General features: G+C 45.3%; 1 protein-coding gene across 3 annotated transcripts in view; it reads right to left on the minus strand.

Annotated features, from left to right (window-relative positions):
* LOC146782977 (guanine nucleotide-binding protein G(I)/G(S)/G(T) subunit beta-2) overlaps positions 1 to 22,848 on the minus strand; it is a 314,590-nt gene that overhangs the window by 176,949 nt on the left and 114,793 nt on the right. For all 3 annotated transcript variants that reach the window (XM_085638267.1, XM_085638266.1, XM_085638268.1), the window contains exon 2: positions 9,490 to 9,601. In XM_085638267.1, coding sequence (XP_085494393.1) covers positions 9,490 to 9,546 — 57 coding nt within the window. In that variant the 5' untranslated portion in view covers positions 9,547 to 9,601. The remainder of the gene's footprint in view (positions 1 to 9,489; positions 9,602 to 22,848) is intronic.

The raw sequence follows: 22,848 nt of genomic DNA on the forward strand, positions 1-22,848 counted from the left end.
TCAGTGACTTGTGTGCAATGCAGAAAAGCTTCTCTGACATCTAGTGCGAGTAAGGACCCTTCAACGCCATTAAAGGCCTTTTAGAAAAAAGCTAACAAGTTGATGGTTTGATTAATGTGAACATGCGAAATGATGTTTGGTAAGAATTTGGGACGTGTTCTCATAACCACTTTATCCTTATGAATGGATACATATGGTTCCTGTTATGTGAGTACCTGTAACTCGCTTCCCCTTCTTAGTGGCGTGATGGCCACCAAGAAGACGGTCTTTAAGGTAAGAAACTTTAGTGTAGCTTTGAGTATGGGGCCAAAGGGTGCCTTCACTAACCCAGCTAGTACCAAGTTGAGGTTCCACTGTGGGGGTGGTAGCGCCCAGGCAAGGAAGAGTCGCTTCCCTCTTCCATTAAACTTATAAGTGAACTTGATAAAGCCGGTTCAGAGTGTAGTCCTTTCACATAAGCAGAAACAGCTAACCAGTGCACCTTCAGAGAAGCTTGCATTTGGTCAGAGGTGTGAGGTATCAGAATAAGACCATGCCCTGCTAAAATGTGTTGGAGCAAGTTCGCCTGACAGTTTGTTAAAAACCTTCTCCATGTGCAGCAACTTCTAGTGGCTGGTCTGTGTGCTTCTTAAATGATACACAATGTTGCATTAGGTAAGATTATATGCTGAAACTCCGCTACTCCAGGGACCATACTCTCAGCTGCAGATCGCCACATGCAGGGTATGGATATACTTGTGCAGAGGAATGTTGACATGTTTCTGCCCTGCCGGCTGTAAGTGAGAACCATGGTTGGCAAGGACATCTGGAAGCTATGCAAATCACTGTCCAGCGTGCTCCTCAACATGCGTGAGGAGTCTGGTCAGGATGGCTTCTGGGAGTGGAGCTGTGAAGGGTTTCCCTTTCAGCATATTGACTGTATTCCCCCACCACTTTCCCTTGGTGACCCTGGTCATTATACCCACTAGATCTTCTCAACTTACTGGAGTTTGTGACCATTGGTTACTCAACCACACACTTAAACGCCTCATGTGTAGTCTTGTGTTTGGAATGAGGTGAATGCAAGTTGCCATCTTCTCTAGTAGTTTCATTATTGTCCTCATTGTCAGACTGAGTCAGGGATGTCTGGTAAAGGTAAACTTGGCCTAGTATAGTTTGAACCCTTCGCACGGTAGGGCATGTCATTGCCGTAGTTGTGTTAAGATCTCTTCACCAGTAAAGTTTTGTTTGAGCCTGGGGTGGGAAATTATTCACCCTAATATACAGGGAATTCTAGTGTGAGTAATAGCGATACCACCATACCAGGTAGTGTTGCCCTGACCAGCCAGTCACCCAGAAAGGAGTAGAAATGTACGGCCCATCTCCTAAGGAGTGCTGCTGTAACTGTCTGTGTTTTTGTGAAGACTATTGGTGCGGACTTTATGCCAGAAGGCTGAACCTTCAACAGATGCCCTCCCCTTAGCTATTATCTGTGCGCAGAGTGGATGGGAATGTGGAACTAGCTGTCTGAGATCCACTGGTGCCAGATAGTCTTCTTTCTCTAGTAATGGAATAACGTCTTGTAAGGTAGTGATTTGGCACCGCTATGTTTTTATGTACCAGTTTACAAAGCATAGATCTAGAATACGAGGCTGCATGGTTAGGTATTGCTTTGGACTAGAAAGTAAACAGAGTACACAACTGGGTTTATTCATCTCTATAGAATCTTTGTGCAGCAGCTCTTGTACTTCAGCTTCTGAATTTCCAACAGTTCTTTCGTACTGCTGGTACTCCGGGTTTTATTGGTAGTTTTTGTACAAAGTTGATGCGATATTCATGGTGTAGGTTATTTATAACCCACTTGTCCATGGTAATGTTGGAGACCATAGTCAGATCCTGTGGAGTTTTCCGCACCTTGGTTTTAGTCTGCCACGAAAAAAAGTATTGGTTGCTGTTGTGGCCACTGTGTGGCTATCGAGAGCTAGCTGCCTCCAGCTTGTCTCCGTGTACTAAAGGCTTGCCTCCCCTGTACGGAGGGATCAATCTCTTGAAATGTGGTCTGCACACCTGTAGGAACACCATGGCCACCTGTCTAATCTGCTTTTTTCATTAATTTCAGAGTCTGCTCAATCCCTGGGCAGAAGAGCTGGTTTCAAGTGATGGGCATATCAATATTGTTTGACTGGACCTCTGCTTTAAATCCGGTGATGCGCAGGCAGGCATGTCTCTTTAGGACTGACACTGCTGCTCGCTGTATATGCAGCATCTAGGGCCCACTTAAGGTAGGTGTTGGCAATATGTGTCCCCCTTCGGTCAAACTTTTAGCCCTTTTCAGATAATCTTTTGGAGATGTGACATAAGGTTGTCCTAGAGTTCCTAGATTTGGTGAGGATGTCTATTAGGGTGTTTCAGTTACCTATCGCCATTGTGTGGCAGCTGCTCTTTCCATCTTCCTGCGCCCGCCTCCTACCTCTTGCTCTTCTGGTCCGACGGGGGCCCTACAGATGCCAGAGACATGGCCCTTTATCTGGCAGTATTTACAATAAGCATGTCTGCCTCAACATATCCCTGGTTGGAGTTAGGGACTTGAGTGGACACCCTACGTTCCTTCATTATGCGAGGAGTCTCTGCTTTTGCAGTGGCCGCCTTCGAAAATACATCCCTACCCTGCTGGACTATGCTTGGCAGCATTAACAGAAATCATTTTTTATAGTAAACTGGTATCTCGAGAAGAAAGCATGTGTCCTTCTCTACCGCCATTTCCACACCAAAAGCATCAACTGCTCGCTTAGGTTGAGATGATATCCAGAGGGGATTGCCTCGAGATGTACATATCCATCTCGTGAGTAATCTGCCTCAACGTCCACCAGCAAGGTTTCTTCCTGTGGTATGTGGGACCCCATTTTTTCTGTTACAGTATGTGTAAAAATGTAGCATTCTATGCCCATGTCCATGCCCTGTTCTAAGTCCTGCTGAGGAACTTGTATTTCTGGTGTTGGTTTCTTAACCTCCCTAAAACTATAGGTTTTGTAAAGTATTCGTTTCCTCAAAGGCTTTCTTTTTTCATACTTTTTTTTTATATCAGTCTCCAAGAACCTCTTCTTTTTCTCGACCTCTGAGATTTTACTGTCCCCTTTGGGTCTTTCTTTAGACAGCACCAGCCCCTCCGTCTTTGGCACTCAATCGCCCTCTTCAGTTGAGGTGACGCCCTTTCGTGGATCCTTACCAATACCTCTTTTACATTAGGATGGGCAGTCTCTCTAGCTTCTCCAATTGTAGGCTTTTTTGCATTGACAGTTTGCTCCTTTCGTGGTTCTAGAATGTAGCTTGAATACTTCTGCCTCAACGTATTAAATGGCAGCTGGATGTCTTTTTATTGGACACCTCCAAAGACTTTGGCCAAGTGGTCCTGTAGATTTAGGGACTTGTTTATGATGTTCTTCAACCGCATGAAAAATGGAGGTCGATAAACAACGAACACGAGATGCAGTCATCAGACTTCTGGTCTCTTGGGAGGCGGAACACACAGACTAGATGCTAGTCATTTACAGCAACCTTCCTATGGCAGTGCAGGCAAACATTTAAAGAGCTTGCTCATTATCCAATATTGTGCCAAGGAACCCCAGAGATTCCACAGTGACCAGATACCATCCTCCAAATAAGTTCAATCCACCTCCCATGGTGCCACACCCTAAAAAACCTCTTCATCTTTGATCTTGATGACTTTCTCAAACACTTTCCGGCTTTCCTCAAGGTCTTCGACGAAATAGTCGGTAGCTCTCTTGATGCACATCCGCACCAATGGCAGAAGAAAGTTGTGGTCATGCACATAGGCATTGTTGGATTACGATGTCATGCAAGAGTTCCGCACATGCAAAAACACTTCGAGATCCAACCACTGGAAGGTGGAATATTGCAAAGAATTACATTTCCTGCAACAAAACTGCAAGATCATGAGATCACTCTTTATGAAATATAGAAGGGGGTCAAATGCATGAGGCGTTGGAAGCCCCCCTCGGCCTAATGGCATTCCAGTAGAATTATTCAAAGGTCTGTCCTCAATGTTCGCTCCCTATATACTGCAAATACTCAGGGCAGCCTACGAACCAGACAGGAGACATGCCACAATTACGCCAATTGACAAACAGGGGAAACACTAGGATAATATGCCTCCTATAGGCGGATATCTTTGTTGAATGCCAAAAATAAAATTCTTGCAACAATACTAGCTACAAGACAGAGTTATCACTTTACTAATCCACTGGACTCGACCTGAGTTTACAGCCAGGACCTCCACTTAGTTCAATCTCAGGAGGCTAAACAACCGGCTAAACAAGATTAAAGACTCCAAAGAGCCCTTAGCCATAATATCTTTAGAAGCTGAAAAAAACTGACTCCATACACTGGCATTCTTTGCAGTATTAAGGAAATCGTGGCCTGGAACCAAATTTCTGTAGCCGCTTGAGACTCCTCCACAACGAGCAGACAGCAAGAGTTAGAGTAAAAATGAGATGTCATCTGCCTTTCTATAAGAAAGGCATAAGAAAGAGCTGCCTGCTCTAGACGCTCCTCTTCACCTTCTGTATAGAGCCTTTGGCATGGCAGATTAGGACAGGATATTAAAGGATTTGATATAGGTGATGCTGGATGGGAGGAGAAGGTCTCCGTGTAGAGTATGAAACTGTCCTGGGTATTGGTTCAGTTTCTTGAAGATTTTGGTGCATATAGTGTACAACATTAATTTAGGACAAATTGGGCAACATGCGATCTGGGGCGGAGGGCAGAATCTCAAAGGAGACTTATGAAAGGGGATTGTGTTGACCTAGATACTGAAACGTGACAGATCCTGCCCTTGCAATGTAATTGGGACATCCAAAATAGGAGAGCTTCTGGAATGGGGTGAACTTAAATATTTTGCTCATTTAAGGGTTGGATCAAGATTTAAATATACATAACTTAGACCTGATTTGGGAGCAGAAGAGGTTGAATGGTCAGATGCACCAGAATATGCATCCTTGGAGGAAAGGGTGCTGATGAAAGAATTGAGCAGAAACAGTCACAGCTATCTATAAATCTTTCATCAGCAACAAACCAGACGGGCTGAAAGGTCTAAGTAGTAAGTTAGAAGAGGACCTGGGAGAGAGGGTACACTGAATGGGAAGCTGTGTTGATGCACCAAAGAGGTACCAATAAACCCCAGGCTTCAACTGATTCAATTCAAAATACTGCAGAAAATACACTATGTTAGAACTAAGCTGTATCCAATGGGACACGCCAAGACACCAATGTGTCTGAGGTGTTAGTTGGAAGATGGTACTTTTCTGCACACTGTTTGTAGCTTTAATAACTTACAGCCATATTGGAGATACATTACCACTGAACTGGGGCAGATGCTGGACACAAACTGCATGCACAGCTCAATGTGATCCTCTGTATACACAACAAAGTAGACCTAGAGAAACAAACTATCATTCTGCAAGTTGGAACTTTGTGTAGCTAAGGGATACTGCTAAAAAGTAGGGATCCCCAACCATACACACTACGCTGGCCTGGAAAAAGGGAATTGATTGCTGTTTGGAGGTGGAAGAGAGTGGTATACATCAGTAGGAAGCGCTCTAATATTTGAAAAAAATATGAGAAATGGAGGGCTTTTATGGAATAGGAGATGAAGCGAAAGAAGTTACTCGTGTTGACCTACTATTTACAGTGTGCTGTACCTGAAGGTGCGAAAAGATTAGGACAAGTGGATATTGAAAAGTATGGTCTACCCAATGTATGTATTGTTGCCATTTTTAACGAACTCCTAAAGCTGCTGAAAGGTTTGATCTGGCTTAATCTGTTAATATTGACAATACAAGTCAAACTATAATAAAAAGAAAAAAAACATCCTTCAAAGTTTGGAAAGATGCAATGAAACGTGCAGTGGCAAGGGAAGCAAACCACATCGGCTTGTACGCTACTTTGTCTGGTGGCCCTCTTTACCCGATTAAAGGATGAGAGGGACTGTCAGTATACACTTTTGGGTGAGATAATTGCATAATATCTTAAAGGCCTTTGTAGAACTTCAAGTAGACTTCAGGCACCTAAAGGTGCAATGTTATAGAAACGTACAATTCAGACAGGCATCCCCCTAGATTGCTCATTTTGATACAGTGGCCCGGCTTGTTTCCCCATCAAAGGAAAGGTTACTCCTTGGGTTACTTGGTGGAGGTGGGAGGTGGAGGGGAGCAAAGGGAAGATATCCAAGACACAAAATCACTGGTGATAAACACACCAGACATCCTTGGGGAAAAGATGTAGGCCCTCCCGAAAATGTAGTGTCGCAGAAGGAGCTTATGGACCCCAGGGAGATCACTATTATGGCAAACCTTTGACTTCTAGATTTACCAGTTAATTGTACAAAATGTTAAGCTATTGCGTGTGTACAGACTTTTCATCCAGGTGTCCCCAAATGGCTTTGCTGAACATACTTGATGTAACTAGCTTAACCAGATATTATAAAGTATTACTGGGGCTGGTCCTTGCAACGCAAAACATTGCCCAAAACTGGAGAAAGCCAGACACCCCAAGCACTGACAAATGGAAAAAGGGACTGTAGCTACCTGGAGATGCCTGTATACGAGGCAACCAGGTGTCCACAGAAGGCCAAAAGATCTGGGAGCGGAGGCTACAATATCTGGGCATACTGGATGGAAGATCCCGATGGGAAATACGGACTGCTGTCGAGAAGGGCTACACATCTTCTGGATAAACACATTAAACATAGGACTGCCTACCCGATACCACAAACTGAACTGAATAATTGTTACTTTGTTCATATATTGAAAACTAATAAACCTAATTTAAAAAGACAATCAATTGTTAGCTCTATCAGGGAAAGCAAGTGCTTACACATAACCTATAAAATGCAGCACTAGTATCAAATGACAATCTCTGCTACAATATGGGCTGCTGCAAAGGCTTGGTCACAATTCGACTGGTCCCTGCTGTCCATACTGCTCTGCAGCCCTGGGAGCAGGAAGCAGCTTACACTACAAAAGGACCACAAGAGAAGACTACCCAGTGGTAAAAACATCAGCGACAAGAACACGGAAGGACGCCACGTGCGCTCCTTGTATTCTACATTGCTGCAGTTGCAAAGCCTCTTCTGGGCAGGGATCTGCCAGAGGAAGGCAGTGGTTGTAAGTGGATTTTTCCTAACCTCCTGAAAAACACATTCAACATCTACCCGTGGGGGCATTCCCAGACCAGGAAGCTGAAGCTACGCACTCTTTTGGCAAGGGTCTGGTATATACGGTGCCAGAAATATACATCAAACAAGCCCTCTCCCAGGAGCTTGGCAGCAAAGGGCAATCATATCACCATCACAGTAATCCTATGGCAAAATCTGTAGCACGAGTAAATCCTCTCCGAGAAGCTGCTGGCAGGTGGATCATCCATCAAAGCCTGGTTAAAGGATACCAAGTAATCTGATGATGATACTGCTTTGAAGACTGAACCATCACAAGGGCAGTGCTTGAAGCTGGAATGTGCTCTTTTCTTAGCCACAAATAACCAAACCAGTGTCCTACCCAGTGCTGTCCATGGATAACAGAGATGATCCCTGGAACAAAACCTTGGCCAAGGCAAGGGCCCTGACCCGCAAGTCCTAGTAGGACAGTTGGCACTCGGTCCAAGTCCCATACTAAACAGGAAGCAAGGCAGTATGTAGCGATGCAAGAATTCCTTACTAAGTCTGTAACCTCTAATCTTCACCATTTCTGCATAGAAAGAATATTTAAAAATCCAACTGCAACACTCTAGAGCAGTGTTTCTCAACCTGTGGTCCGAGGACCCCTGGGAGCCTGCAAGGCCTACTCAGGAGATCCACAACTTAAACAAAATTAAAGATTATTAACATTAACCAAATAAAACTAATAAAGAAGCAAAATGTAAAACGAACATTTTCCTCAATTGTACAAGAACAAAGCAAACCCAACGACGGACCAAGGTCAAGCACTTGTATTCCTACTGTTTTTCTTATTTCAAAGGTACACTATGTTTGTGTACGTGGTGCAACAACTTCCAGCACCCGTCGTTGTTAGATGCAGGACAAGACCAAAAGTTTATACACAAAGGAAGGTGCACTCAAATAACCAGGTCCAAATTGATATGTGTTCCAAAAGATCTTCTCTCGATCTTCGTATTTATTAAGCAAACAAGGCAGCCAACGCGTTTCGTTCCTAACACACAGGAACTTCTTCAGGGCACAAAGTAGGTAACTTATGTATTTCTATTCCAAATTCATAGAGTCAGGGAAAACCCCGATCACAACGTCGAACCGTACAGTAGGTGTGTAGTAGCACATCCACAGGTATAAAAACGAAGACAAGATCTTATTATAACAAAGTCACGTGTAGACACAGGATAGTAGGTCAGGTAGGTTATAAATCCATTGTTGGACCAATTAATCTCAGTGTTCGTAAATGAACCAGCGGCATGATAACCAGCTCTTGTCTTCGTTTTTATACCTGTGGATGTGCTACTACACACCTACTGTACGGTTCGACGTTGTGATCGGGGTTTTCCCTGACTCTATGAATTTGGAATAGAAATACATAAGTTACCTACTTTGTGCCCTGAAGAAGTTCCTGTGTGTTAGGAACGAAACGCGTTGGCTGCCTTGTTTGCTTAATAAATACGAAGATCGAGAGAAGATCTTTTGGAACACATATCAATTTGGACCTGGTTATTTGAGTGCACCTTCCTTTGTGTATAAAATTTTCCTCAATTGATTGTGAATTACAAAAAAAAAGATTTCAATAACTGAGCACTTGTTTGGAGTAGACTTGTTTTGCAGTCTTGTGCTTTGAAGTCAAACTCCTAAATATTGCTTAGGGTGGGGGTCCTCGGCTTCCAATAATGGCTCGGGGGGGGGGGGGGGGAATCCCTGGATTTCAGTCATGATTCGGGGGGGGGGGGAGGGGAGAATGGGGGTCCACAGAAGTCTAAAGGTTAAAAACCGAGGCTCTAGGGTGAAGTCAACTGAGCCCCAGATACTCCTTTTGCAGACAGGATAGCAGGTGAAAGGAATCGCTCAGCCACAATTTCAAGGCCCGCTTTTCCTGCCTAAAGTAACCATCTGTGGTAAGGAATCATTTACTTAAGACAAACAAAAACAAAAAACTGGTTCACCAAGGACTGAAATGGAGTCCGAAGACTCAAACTCTTTAACAACTGTTTAGAGATGCCTCATCACTAGAGGTTATTAAACGCCTCTATCACCAAATTAGAGAACGAACATTTTGAGGGAGCACACATCTAATTTTGTCATTCCCTAAATGAGAACACACACACGAGAACATCATGTATAAGGAACCATTATTCTACATGCAGAAGTAATATACATGACGGATCAGGTTTTAAGAGCAGTAGATGCATTGCTGAACGTCTGCAACGGCAGAGCGAGACGCGGCATGCAGGATATGCAAGTGCTCGGCATCAAGGCGAAAAGGGATGGCAACAACTTACCCGGATCTGGTTGCGTAGCTGCTCCGCCTCCTGGCGTAACTGTTCAAGTTCACTCATGGTCGCAGCTCAGAGCAGACACCGGTTTCCCACTTCCACTCAGCCAACCAGAAACCTGGAAAAGCAACAAACAAAAAAAAATTAAACAAATCAGCATCTTAGACGTTGACTAGACCGCGGAACTTCCTCTGTTCTTTTACTGCCATCCCCATCCCCTCCTCGGACTTAGCCCAGCTCGGCTGAAAGTCCTGAGCCGGTCACGGCCCAGCTGCCCCATCCCTCAACTGCACCAGCCCAGCTTAGACTCCGAAGACTTCATGTTGGCCCAGAGTAGAAGAGCCATTGCTTCAGAACAGACAGAGTACTGTTCCTTCCCTGGGCATAGTAGACATTTTCAAAGTCACATTCCAACCATGTGATCTATAGGAGAGGCCACATGGAAAAGGCAGAGAGCACTGGTACAGAGATTGCCTTCTCTGATGTGACAGGAATCTCAAAGATTATTAACAGCAAAACATCTATACACTAGCTGTAGCAAAGCAGCTATCCAGTCACAGAAAACTCGCTTTGGGTATAATTCACTAGATCTCACAACCCATTCATACTCTACTCACAGTTTCACTCATCATACTGTATGTTTCCCTGAAGACATCAAGGTAGGACCCCATAACTGTACAATTCTTTATTTATCAAAAAAATAAAACGTCTACGCTGAATAAAAACAGTTTTTGTAAGCAATTCTAAAAATATTTAAAAGCCAAATTGTGACAATTAAAAATCCTATTCACATACAGTTAAAGCAATTAATCTTCTAAGTGCATAGGCGAGAATACAAACAGCAACAAGAAGAATACAGTGGGACAATCACATTTCTCCTAAAGTACACAACTGTTAAAAATAAACTACTGGTTATACGAGATACACATATACAAACAAACTGGGAGAATACAGTAGAAAAACACTTAAGTCTTAAAATCACTAATCTATTTGCTAATTGTCTATAGTACAGGGTACCCGTAATTCATGGATATCAACTGTATCACTCAATGCCTTTTAGATTTAGTTTGAAGTTTTGCATCGTCGCATTTCAGTGGAATCCCAATATTTAGAGCCACCTTCTTCAGGATGAAATAGTTCTCCCTACAGTGTCAAGAAATAATACATGGTAGTAAAGTTGAAACCTTTTAGACTCCTCCTTATGTGCTTTGTGAATTCCCAAATACTTTATGTACGGGTAAGCAATTATCTCGAGTCTTTCGAATATTGCGTTAATATCAATCCTTATGAGAGGTATATAAAAAATCTAATTCAATTCCTTACAATATTATCCTTTCAGGTAGTGACACACATCTGAGACTTCTCCTTACTTCCTACCAATTCAGTACGGGGCTCTATCATGTATATTCATTGAGAGTTCCCGAACCTGATCTATATCGGGGCGCATTCGTCGTCCTCTTCGTATAAACGCAGCACAGGCCTGGGAGTGCGGACCACAAAGGCACAGGAACATCAGAGCATGTGCTAGGGCTGCTCGCAGTGGTTTTGTTTCTTCCAGTTTTTTTTTTAAGCAAAAAAATGTGTCTGTGTGGCAAAAATTGACACAAGTATTCATTTTGTGGTAAAATATTCCACAAAACGCTACAGATTTGCACCACGCACAATTTTGCTGAAATTTCACGCAGTTATGCAGGAGCAAATTGCAGGAATTTCGCATGCCCCTAGCTCTTAAGTGTCAAATGCAAAAAGAACAATTGATGGACAGAATGCAGAACAATGTATTACATTCACCCCAGTACAGAGATCTGGGCCTAAATCCATAATTGTTTGCTCCCCATGCAATTCCAGTTTGAACCCAGCCATATGCAAATCAGTCTTGACCTTGTTCCCAATGGGAACAGTCCAGCCCGAACTGCCAGGCCAGGTTCTCCCTGGGCTGGAAATAAGCATCCTAGGACCGGTTTCGGGGTTTCAACCCTCATCAGCCAGGATAGCTGGACTTCCAGTGGCATGGAGAGCACGGGAACACGTATGGCTGGGTCTAAACTGGGGTGGCATGGTGAGCAAAAGAACGATGGATTTAACCCAGATCGCTTGACTGGGGTGAATGTAGGATTTATTCAGCATTCCGTCCATCATTTGAGTAGCACTTTTCACCTCAAGTGGGATGGGTATGCCAGACATGGGTCCCTTGCTCACTGTGGTAGACACAGACTGATTCATATCAAATATTTAAATAAGGTTTACTACAACCCAGAGAGATTGAATAGATACAGTCTGAGGGATGGGGCGGAGTGTGAACGCTGCAGTGAACAGATTGCTGATTTTATACACTTGGCCTAGTTTTGCCCGGGATCGACAAATTTTGGTATTATGGGGTCCATTACGATGGCATCGCATCGTGAAATGGGACCGCCCGCCATATGTGCGGCGGTCCCGCATACACAAATATGATGCGCCCGCCTCACTGGCGGGCGCATCCTGCATTTTTTGCATTGTGGCGGGCAGGCGGTGCGGTCAGCAGCACCCGCCGCAATGCAAAAAAGGCATTTGTATGCACAACGTGGCAGGCACCGTGCGGTGCCTGCCACGTCGTGCATGCAAATGCAGGGGGGTACTATAGGTCCCCCCCCAAACCCCCAACATCCTGGGGGCCTACAACGGGCCCCCAACTGAGAAGACCGCATGCCTTTCCGTGGCGGCAACGCCGCCGCAAAAAGGCCGCTTCCCTCTGCCATTGTAATATGGATGGCGGTGTCTAGCAGACACCGCCACCATATGCAACCCTTATCCGCCTGGTCGACGAGGAAAAGCGGTGGACTGTCTTCCCGTCCGCCGCGGTACCCCACGCCATCATATTATGGCAGGGGGGAAATGGGAGGCGGGTGGAGGATAATGTCTGGCGGATCGCCACCGCCATGCGGGCAGTGGCGATCCGCCAGACATTGTAATAGCCCCGAGTGTTTAAGGAGCTGGGACAGGTGGCTGATCTGGCCCTTTCCCCGGAGCCGACACTGGCACTACTGGGCTACTCCAAACAGATACCAAAAGGTGCTCGGAGGTTGGTGGACATGGGATTCCTGCTAGCTAGGCGCAGAGTAGCGATGTGTTGGCTGTGAGGCCCGACCCCTACGATAGCACAGTGGTCGAACGACATGCTGTTTTGCAGCACACAAACGGTGAATTTTGGTGACCTACTCCCGCCATGTAGGCCTAAGAATTTTTGGGCATTGTACAAAAATTATGACCAGGGGGGGGGCACTACACCTACGGAAGCTGAAACAAAGGAATTAAGCAGGATCAACCTCGCTGACTAGTGGCGCAAGGTCCGCGTGGTTCACGTAAAATGTCAGAAGTGTATCATACTGATGCTGTGTGGGCACTATTCGTATGGCACCTACATGATGCTATTATGGGGGAATGCAAGGCTGGGCAGTTGGAGCCTGGTAGGTGGGCTCTGCTAATAAAATGCTACATGATATGCTATGTCTGATAACTTTTGGAGATGGGTTGTATGTTATGCAATAGCTGTGTGTCACTTATCGCGATGCCAAAAGTTTAAGTCTCATGTTTGTATAAAACCAAAACTAATAAAGTGTTTAAATATGTGGGTCTGATTAAGGCCGCAATGTGACCTTAAATGTTGAATACAATATATTCTGAAACCCCCATAATTTCCCGCGAGCTGATCCTACGTGTAAACTGGAGAGCCTCCCACGAGCACCCGCGGCCCTCAAAGACAAGGCTGTGAAAACACTTTAAAAACAAAGCAAATAATGCACAAACTTGGACTGTACGAGGCTGCATTTTTGATGTATAAGTAAGCAAGCACTTGCAAAGCCAACAGGTCTGGCCTTTCGCAAGCTTCTATAATGGTTACATTTTTTACACCATGCATCGGAAACACAATAAAATGAATACTTGAAATAAACGTTTTAAAAATAAACCTTTACTGATGTGTTTGTATTACTTTTTTTTTTCCAACCATCCTTTCAGTTGCGCCATGCATATTCAACAATATAAGAAAAAGGCATATAAGTCACTACCTAACCAAGCACTTTAGGTGCAGGCAGCTACAAGGTGACAATGATACTAACACTTTATAACGGCAACTTTAAGAGGAGGCAGTAAATAAATTGGATCTAACAGGGCACCTGAAATGCAGTTATGTATGAACACACTGAGCCAGCTGTGTAAGTCAAGAGAAAGGAACTACTTTAACTGGATGTGAACAATGTGAACAGGCTTTAAGCAGCCCCTCAAAGTTCAGGGAGCCAATGGGTAAAGTGGGCGGGAGCAAAATGAGAGCGGCAATGTTACAAGACCAATGGATGCTGACCTACAGCTCCATGTATGCGGATTAGACGTCATTTTTGGAACAATAGTCTGGGCAAACCGCTAAAGCAGTCTCACAGCCAGATCTAAAACAGACTAGGATTTTCACTACAGGGACCGCGTGGGGAAGCCTCTGCCCACACCAAGATCACAGGGTTTAGAGACTGGGGCGAGAAGCGCTGCACCTTTTTCTACTCTGTGTGCTGGCGTAGATTCAAAAATCAAACAGCCTGTACGGGAAACCTTTAACAGAGGCAAGTGAATGAACACATTTTAGCCGTTAACATAAATTATTTGTAATGAAGCAAAGTTAAAGAAAGCTAAAGAGATGCAAAGAAACTACAGGGGGCAGGGACATGGCTCGTGTGGGACAGACTTACTATGTGTTTGGGCACACCGAAGACCACACAGACGTACGGAGTAGCTCCAGGAATCTGCTGGCAACCTTCATGCAACAAACCCAGGGGTCTCTAACCTCGATTGCAAGCTTCTTACTTTATGGTCTCTGGTTCATATACGACCAGAGGCGGAGCCATTAACATAATATCTCACTAGTTTGCATCTTTCAGACTGTCAGACACTGGCACCCCATTTCAACCACCAGCAGAACCGTCCTAAACCCACACTCCTCCCTAGAGGAAGAAATGCAGCCTTGGTCATAAAAAGCAGTTCTCACAGCTGTGGAGACATTGAGGCAGTCACAGACACTCGATTCTCTCAAACATTTCAGCTAAGTAGTAAATACCCATTACTATGACCCCCCCCCCCCCCACCACGACCACCACCTCCCCACTTTAGATCCTATGCACACCGCTCAGTGGAAGGCAGCATTCGAGGCCCTTGCACTTCCACAATTGGACGTCAGCAATAGTACCGAGGAGTGGGTGCATACCGGAGGCATGGAAAAAAAGCCCCGATTGTACCCCTACTTAAGAAAAGCAATGCTGACCCTCTAGTTGATCACACTTTCGTCCAATATCTTTGCAGCCATTTGGAGCGAAGGGTGTGGAAAAGTATGTGAAACAACTTTTGTCCACTTTTTCTGGACCACGGCCAGAGTCTGGACTTTGCTCAGTCCAGAGCCTAGTACAGAGACTGCTCTGTTGGCCATGGCCGATGGGCTGCGAATGCTGTACAGGGCGAAGTGGTCGGCTTTTGGGTCACTGGGCCAGTCTGCAGCATTGGATACGGTGTCTCATTCCATTCTGTTGGAGTGATGGCACTTCAATGGAGCAGATCTTTCCAGGAAGGTAGGTCCAAGGCAGTCTATCTGCCTCACTTAATGCACCAAAGGATTCCTCAAGCGTCAGCTATAAGCCCGACACTTTTTAACATTCACATCCGTCCCTTCGTTCAGCTGATAAAAAAAAAAAAAAAAAAAAAAAGGGATCAACCCTTCAATGCAAGAACTATCAGGAAAATACGCAACTCATCACAATGCCCCCCCTTTGTCTCCTTTCATCAGAGTATGATTGTGCTGTCTGAGCAGTAAAAACGCAACTCTTTAGTTTAAATCTGACAAAAACAGAGGTGCGCTGGATAAGACACTCCTGTCCTCCTCATACATTTCCTGAGGACTTCTGACCTCAGACTTGTTCCATCCAGCCTGTTGCGGCTTCCGCTGTAAAAAACCTAAACCATGAGACAGAGCTATCGTTGGAAAAGCTAATTCTAGAAATGGATGTTCTACTTTCTTTTTTTCTGTCTAAAAATACTATGATGTGGTAAATGGATTCTACAGGACAACTCAAAAATGGTACTGGTGCTTTTAGGGGGATAATTAAATATGCTGGTCTCATCCATTGTACTGCACGTTTCAACATAATTCAATAAAGAACATTTTTAAAAAAAGGAAGCATGTGGCAAAGTCATGGTTTTCATCTGCTGCCCAGAGGGTGACAATCTGAACAACAATTCCTTAAACAACTACATTTTAAAAGAAATGGATTCCAAATCAACAAATGAATTTTAGGTTCCATTATGTGCAGCGACTGGATCAAAATCATATAAAACAAGCATTGGCACAGCAAATAGGTCTCGCCTTTGGTACCTTATAAGTGTTTAGCCATGCAACAGTTGCATAACTAAATAATCATAAGGTCCCAAAAGCTAGACCTATTGGCTATGCCAAACATCAAAGCGGCCGCGAAAGTGAGAGTAATCGCGGTAAAGCGCGGCGCCCGCGCACATGCACTGTAGCTCTAGGCTGGCCTGGTAGCACTTTTTGGAGCCCTCTCAATAAGTCTCGCCAGACCAGCGCATGCGCTGGGTCAGGCAAGACCTAAAAAGGACAGTCTCATGCCTGAAGGACGCCACAAGTAGTAAGTGGTGGTTTTGTGGACTTGAGCCAGGCCCAGGTGGTAGACACAGGTTAGTGGTTGTTAAGCAGATTTGAGCCATGCTAGGAGGGTCGACATAGGATAGCGGTTGGTTCGTGGACTTGAGCCAAGCCCAGAGGGTCGACACAGGTTAGCGGTCGTTAAGGTTGTTTTGTGGAATTGAGCTAGGCACAGAGGAACTACAGTTTAGAAGTTGTTGAGCAGATTCGAGCCATGCCAGGAGGGTCTACAGTTTAGTTGGTTGTTCAGCAGTTCTGAACTAGGCCCAAAGGATCCACACAAGTTAGTGGTTGTTGAGCAGACTAAATAAGGTAGTATGAAGATTTATCTAAAATCTGGCAATATTACATGGGAGTAGTCAACAGACTTCATCGAAGCACAGAATCTTCAAAGGACTCCAGCAATGCCGAAGGCAGCCGGCCTGGCAAGACAAAAACATTAACGCCAACAAGAGATGAAGCAACTACTTTCAAACATCACTTCATGATGGGATCTACTTTTTTTGGAAGAATAAAATATTGGTGTTGCATCTGTCAAACTTTGTACTTCCCCAACAGCTCTACCCTTGGACAAACTGAACAAATAATTGTACACATGGAATATATAAACTGCTACCTTTCAATGTTCTGTACAATAATCCAAGTCCTTTAGACAGTTTATCTTCCTATACGAGTTTAAGCACAGTTAGGGTTCAATGCAGTTTATGTACCGTACCAGCTGTGTTACTGCCTGGGTCTATCTAGTACGTATTACAGAAATCCACAAAGTAAATAAATACTGCTGCCATAGCGCCCGAGCTGTCCAGTACAATTGCACTAACACACTGCATTCCTAGATCGTCCCACTCCAGACTGGACAGAAACCAATGTAGAGTTTGACAACTTCTCCATTCACATATCCTGAAGATGTAAAGCAAGGCGATCTGAAAGTTTCATTGGCTGGTACAAGTGGGGAGATGGTTGAAGCCTCAATGTGTTCTGTTCATTTGTTATAGTGCTCCGTCACCCACATCATCTCCTAGCATGAATAGTAAAGGCAGGGTCCACGTCAAAGAGTGCAGCCGATGCCAACACAAAAGAAGAAGTGTTTTCAGGGTCTTTCTGAAGGTGAAGTAGTTGGAGCAGAGACAAAGTTCTTCAACAAGCTCGTTCCAAAGAAAAGTAGCACTTACTGAGAAAGTAAAGCACCCGCCATGTGCTTTTCAGCGCCTAGGGACACTGAGAAGGTCGGGAACAAGAGCTGGAATTTTACAAAGATTTTTATAGATAATTTGTGGTTGAATTGGGAGCCAATGTAAGGATTTTCAAACTGAAGTGGTATGGCTGCAAAGAGGGGCTCATATAACAAGATTGGCTGTTCAACGTTGAACTGAGGCGCAAAGACTATTTTATATTCTTATAAAACCTGGATTACTACAAGATTACTGTATTTATCTTATAATAGCCGAAATTGCGATGTGGCCGTGTTCCAACATTAAGGGCAAGACAGAGCAGAGTTGTCGAAAACTAAAAGGATCAGAAGACAATAGCAGACACATGGCAGTATCTTTTTTTACTCGCAGGAATTTGATCAAATTGGAAGGCAATGGTGGGGGAAGCAGGCATCAATCAAAACATTTGTTAAGCGCACTACTCACCCGCGAAAGTCTCCAGGTGCGGGGGGAGGGGGAGGGGTGCTGCTACTGCTCGAATAGCCAGGTCTTACATAGTCTCCTGAAGGTAAGTAGGTCCTGGGTCTGCCGTAGGAGGATGGGAGGGTGTTCCAGGTTTTGGCGGCGAGGTGGGAGAATGATCTGCCGCCGGTGGTCGCTCTTCGGATGCGGGGGATGGTGGCGGCGGAGCAGAGCTGGCGGTTCGGGGTGTAGAAGGCGAGTCGTCTGTTGAGGTATGCCGGTCCGGTGTTGTGGAGCGCTTTGTGTGCGTGGGTGAGGCGCTTGAAGGTGATCCTCTTGACGGGAAGCCAGTGTAGGTCTCAGGTGGGGTGTGATGTGGCTGCGGCGGGGGATGTCGAGGATCAAGCGTGCAGAGGCGTTCTGTATGCGTTGTAATCGTTTCAGGAGTTTGGCAGAGGCTCCTGCGTAGAGGGAGTTTCCGAAGTCTAACCTGCTGCTGAAGAGGGCCGGGGTGACCGTTCTTGTTTTGGTGGGGATCCACCTGTAGATCTTGCGGAGGGTGTTGAAGCAGGAGGATGCGATGGCGTTGACTTGCTTGGTCATGGATAGTGTTGAGTCGAGGATGAAACCTAGGTTGCGTGCGTGGTCGGTGGGTGTCAGTGCTGCTCTTAGTGCGATCGGCCACCAGGAGTCGTCCCAAGCCGAGGGGGTGGAGCAGAGGATGAGGACTTCAGTCTTGTCTGACTTCAGACTGCTGTTCTTCATCCACTCTGCGATGGCTTTCTTTCCTTTGTGGAGGTTGGTTTTGGCAGTGAGGGGGTCCTTGGTGAGGGAGAGGATCAGCTGGGTGTCGTCAGCGTAGGAGATATTGTGGAGGTCGTGCAGTCGGGTGACGTGAGCGAGTGGGGCCATGTAGATGTTGAACAATGTCGGGCTGAGGGATGATCCTTGTACGCCGCAGATCTCGGTGGCTCCGGATCGAAAAGGGGGTGGGGGGGGGGGGGGGGGGGGGGGGAGGCGGACACTGGGTTCTGCCGGAGAGGAAGGAGGTGGTCCAGTCCAGTGCTTTGTCTCGGATCCCTGCGTTGTGGAGGCGTGTGCGTAGGGTGCGGTGGCAGACAGTGTCGAAGGCAGCTGACAGGTCCAGGAGGATGAGGGCCGCGGTTTCGCCATTGTCCAGCAGGGCACTGATGTCATCGGTGGCGGCGATGAGGGTAGTTTCAGTGCTGTGGTTGCTGCTGAACCCGGACTGGGACGCGTCCAGGATGCTCTTCTCCTCGAGGTAGCGGGTCAGCTGTCTGTTGACTGTCTTCTCGATGACCTTCATGGGAGCAGGGAGATGAGTCAGAAGTTCTTGAGGTCCTTCGGATCAGCCTTGGTTTTTATTGAGTAAGGCGTTGATCTCGGTGGACATCAATGAGGTGGAGCGCTAATTCAGCAATAGCAGACTATCATCCGTGTAGGTGTAAAGTGAACCATAGGATTAATCAATGGCTGCTTAAGTCTCTCATGGACGCTGAACAGGTAGGATGAGAGATGAGGCCTGAAGGACACTGCTTAACGTGCACCCGAATGAGGAAGGTAGTGTCCAACACCACCTGCTGACCTCTGAATGTGGGGAAAAAAGTGAACTGATTCAAAACAGTCTCTAATGCCCATAGTGTGAAGATGATAAAATGTGGATGGCATGGTCAAGGGTGTCAAATGCTGCGGGTAGGTCTAATACGATCAAAACACAGAACCATTTTGTCAGTGGCAAGGTAGAACTCATACAGCACAGCCAGGAGAGCAAATTTAACACTTTGGTTCGGACGAAATCCAAACTGAGAATCCCAGAGGATGACATTGGATTCCAGAAAATTATTAAATTGCCATGCAACACGAGCCTTGCTAGAAGCAATGTGATAAATCAATAACTGGAGAAAAAAAATGCAGGTCCTAATGAGCCTTTTTTAGTAAGGGAACCACAGTCCTTTTTTCTGAGTCTCAGGGACATCAGATGCACGCAGGGAACCCACGACAATATCTAACCGGTGATAAGGGCAAAATAACCCACTCTGCACAAGAATTTAATAAGAATGGGATCAAAAGGAAAGCCAGATAATAGCACATCATTGGGCAGCTTAAAGTAGACTAGTCCAAAAGCTGAAACGCTGAAGAGAATGCTGAAGCGGGAACAGTTACAGAGATATCAGTAAATTCATCACAAAAATCTTGAGAGGCAAAGAGGAGATGGATTGTTGGAGAGTTCCTTTATGATGGTGTAAGCAACAGGTATTAGAATAGGCTAAAGAGCTGTGTGCAGGCCCACGTCACACCAGATACATCAGCAAGAGCTGTAGATTCACATGCAGTGCATTCTTCGGCCATCTAGTGTTGGGCTCCGACATGTAAATCTTGCTTTTCTTCGAATGAAGTCTTCGAGTCTCAGGACCTAGTGGCTCTACCCATCAGTGGTATTGTGCATGGGCATCTGCTCCATTGTTTCCCCCCTTCCCTCCACACATAGGGCAAGAATAAAAATAGAGCACTGAAAAATAAACATAACTATGCTAAGTATAAAAATAAAGGTAACTTAAGGAAAGGAAAACCCTTTTTGTAACAATCTCAACTCACTGGGGAGGTGGGTGGGCACATGTATATCTACAGCACTACAATCCACAAACAGATTCTTAAAAGGTAAGTAACAATTTCAGTTCGTACCATGTGTAGCTGTAGATACAAATGCTGTGCACACTGTAAAGCAGTCCTCCCAATAAAAAAATAAAAGAATAATACTTTGATTGGTAGAGCATGGCTAATCACCCGTGAGAGTATCCAAGCGCTGTACATGGGTACAGGGAGATTAAGCAACTTTCCCAGAATCATAAGATGTTGAGCCGAGACCCGAACCTCGACCCCCACCTCCAAAGTTGGCAGCTCTGGCCGCTATGTCGCATCCCAAAAGTGGTGGCTTAGCCTGCGGACATTGCAGAAGATTGAAAGTGTGTGTGCAAGGCAGCCTGGCCAACTCTAGGTTGCAGTCTAGTTAGGACGTCCACACAGTAATGTTTGGTAAAGGTATGATGGGTAGACCAAGCAGTTGCTTTGCAGATGTTAGCTAATGGTATAATTCTTAAGAAGGGAATAGAAGCCCATTTATAACAAGTGGAATATGGTCTAGTAGGGCTGTACAGAGGTCGTTTTGCCTTGATATAGCAGGTCTGTATACACTTGTCCAACCATGGTGCAATCCCCGCTTTGGAAATTACAAGTCATTTATGGGACTTGCAGAAAGAAAAATGGCTGTTTAGTCTTTACGAAGGTCTTTGTCCCATCAATATAGTACATTAACACTCCTGACATCAAGAGTGTGCAAAGCGCATTCTGCTACCGTTTCTCGGTGTGGAAATAAGACAGGCATCTTGATTGTATAGTAAAGGTGAAAACTGGAGACCACCTTAGGCAGGAATTTTGAATTGGCTCTGAGAACCACTCTGTCTTCATGTACTTGAAAAAACGGCTCAACGGCTCTAAGGTGCATGTATTTCACAAACTCTTCTGAGAGACGTGACCGCTACTAGAAAGGCCACCTACCAGGATAGAAATTGAAGAGGACAAGAGTGAAGTGGTTCAAAAGAGGGTCTCAGTCTTGTGAGGACTATGTTAAGGTTCCAGATGGGAGCAGGGGGTGTCCGTGGAGTAATAACCCCATTGATGCCTTTTATGAACACTTTAATGACTGGAATTTATGACTAGTGAAATGTTGCCTATTCTGTAAACAGGTTGCTACAGCAGCTAGATGTAAACAAACAGATGTATGAGGAAGACCAGAATTCTGTCGTTGAAGGAGGTAACAATGTGTTGCAGAGACGACGTGAGCGTATTGATGTCATTGGGAAGACAATAGTGCACAAATGTTTCCCATTTGGCTCCTTAACACACCCTAGTAGTAGGTCATCTAGCCTCCATAATAACAGACCGTCAAAAGTCACATTTATTAAGTGTTGCTGCACTTCAGGTTTAAACGCAAGAACCCCTAGCGAGCCATGTCAATGCAAAAGAATGCTGGAATTAGCGCAGTGTGAGGCTGTATCTGCGGTGTCTAAAGCACACAGAATATTAGTATTTGAGATAACCTTTCCCTCTGCCACTAACTGCTGACCTTTTTTGCGCTACTGGTCTGGGAGATGTTCTACCAAATCTGCCATTTGGTCCCAGTGAGCGCAATCATATCTGGAGAAGTCACTAATGGAGTTGGTCATTCACCAACGAGTAGCAGACTGTGCCGCCACCCTTTTAACCCCAGCATCTACTTTCTTGCTCTTGGTGTTCGGACGCTTTCTGGTGGTGTGTACCAACAGGGAGTTGGGGTGTAACTGGCCACGAATATATGGCGCATCACTAGGGGAGGGCTTTATATTGCTCATCTACCCTAGACATGATAATTCTTGCCTTGACTGGCTCCTTAATGACATCTCACGCTTTAATGAATATACACGATATGTCTCCCAAAAGCACAGGGCACCCCTGGGGTCACTGGTTTCCTTTTAGATGCACCTCCTAAACGAGACTATGGCTTTGTTTTAGATGTTATGCCCTGATGAAGTCTGCTGTGACAGGAACAGCAAGAGACAAAACATGTGCTGGCAAAGGGCGTACACGATAAAGAAATAAAAACTGCTCATACTACAACTTCAGCTCTAATTTGTGTGTGCTCGGAGAACTCGGTTGTTGGCTCCTTAATGATCTCGGTGGCCAGTCGGAGTAACCCTTATAGCATCAGGAGATATTGGCGGGTCCGTTGAGTGGAGGAGAGGGCTTCCACAAGGAAATCATCCTCTTGCTACAAGTGGAGCTAGACATTTTGAAACGTGGAATATGCAGTTATCTCTGGGAGAGAAAGGCTTTGCAGGATAATCTGAATCTGTGTCTGCAGGGGGTTCAGTGCCTTAAACATCCTAAGGATCTGAGCCTTGTGGGTCATAAGGACTGTCCCTTTCCCAGAGTGCCAAGAACTCCTAGGCGAGTAGTGTGGTGACTCCAAAGGCAACTTAGGAGGTGCAGGAGAAGGAGGCAGAAGGTGAAGGATGAGGAGGA

The sequence above is a fragment of the Triturus cristatus genome, chromosome 12 (assembly GCF_964204655.1).
Source record: "Triturus cristatus chromosome 12, aTriCri1.1, whole genome shotgun sequence".
Taxonomy (NCBI): domain Eukaryota; kingdom Metazoa; phylum Chordata; class Amphibia; order Caudata; family Salamandridae; genus Triturus; species Triturus cristatus.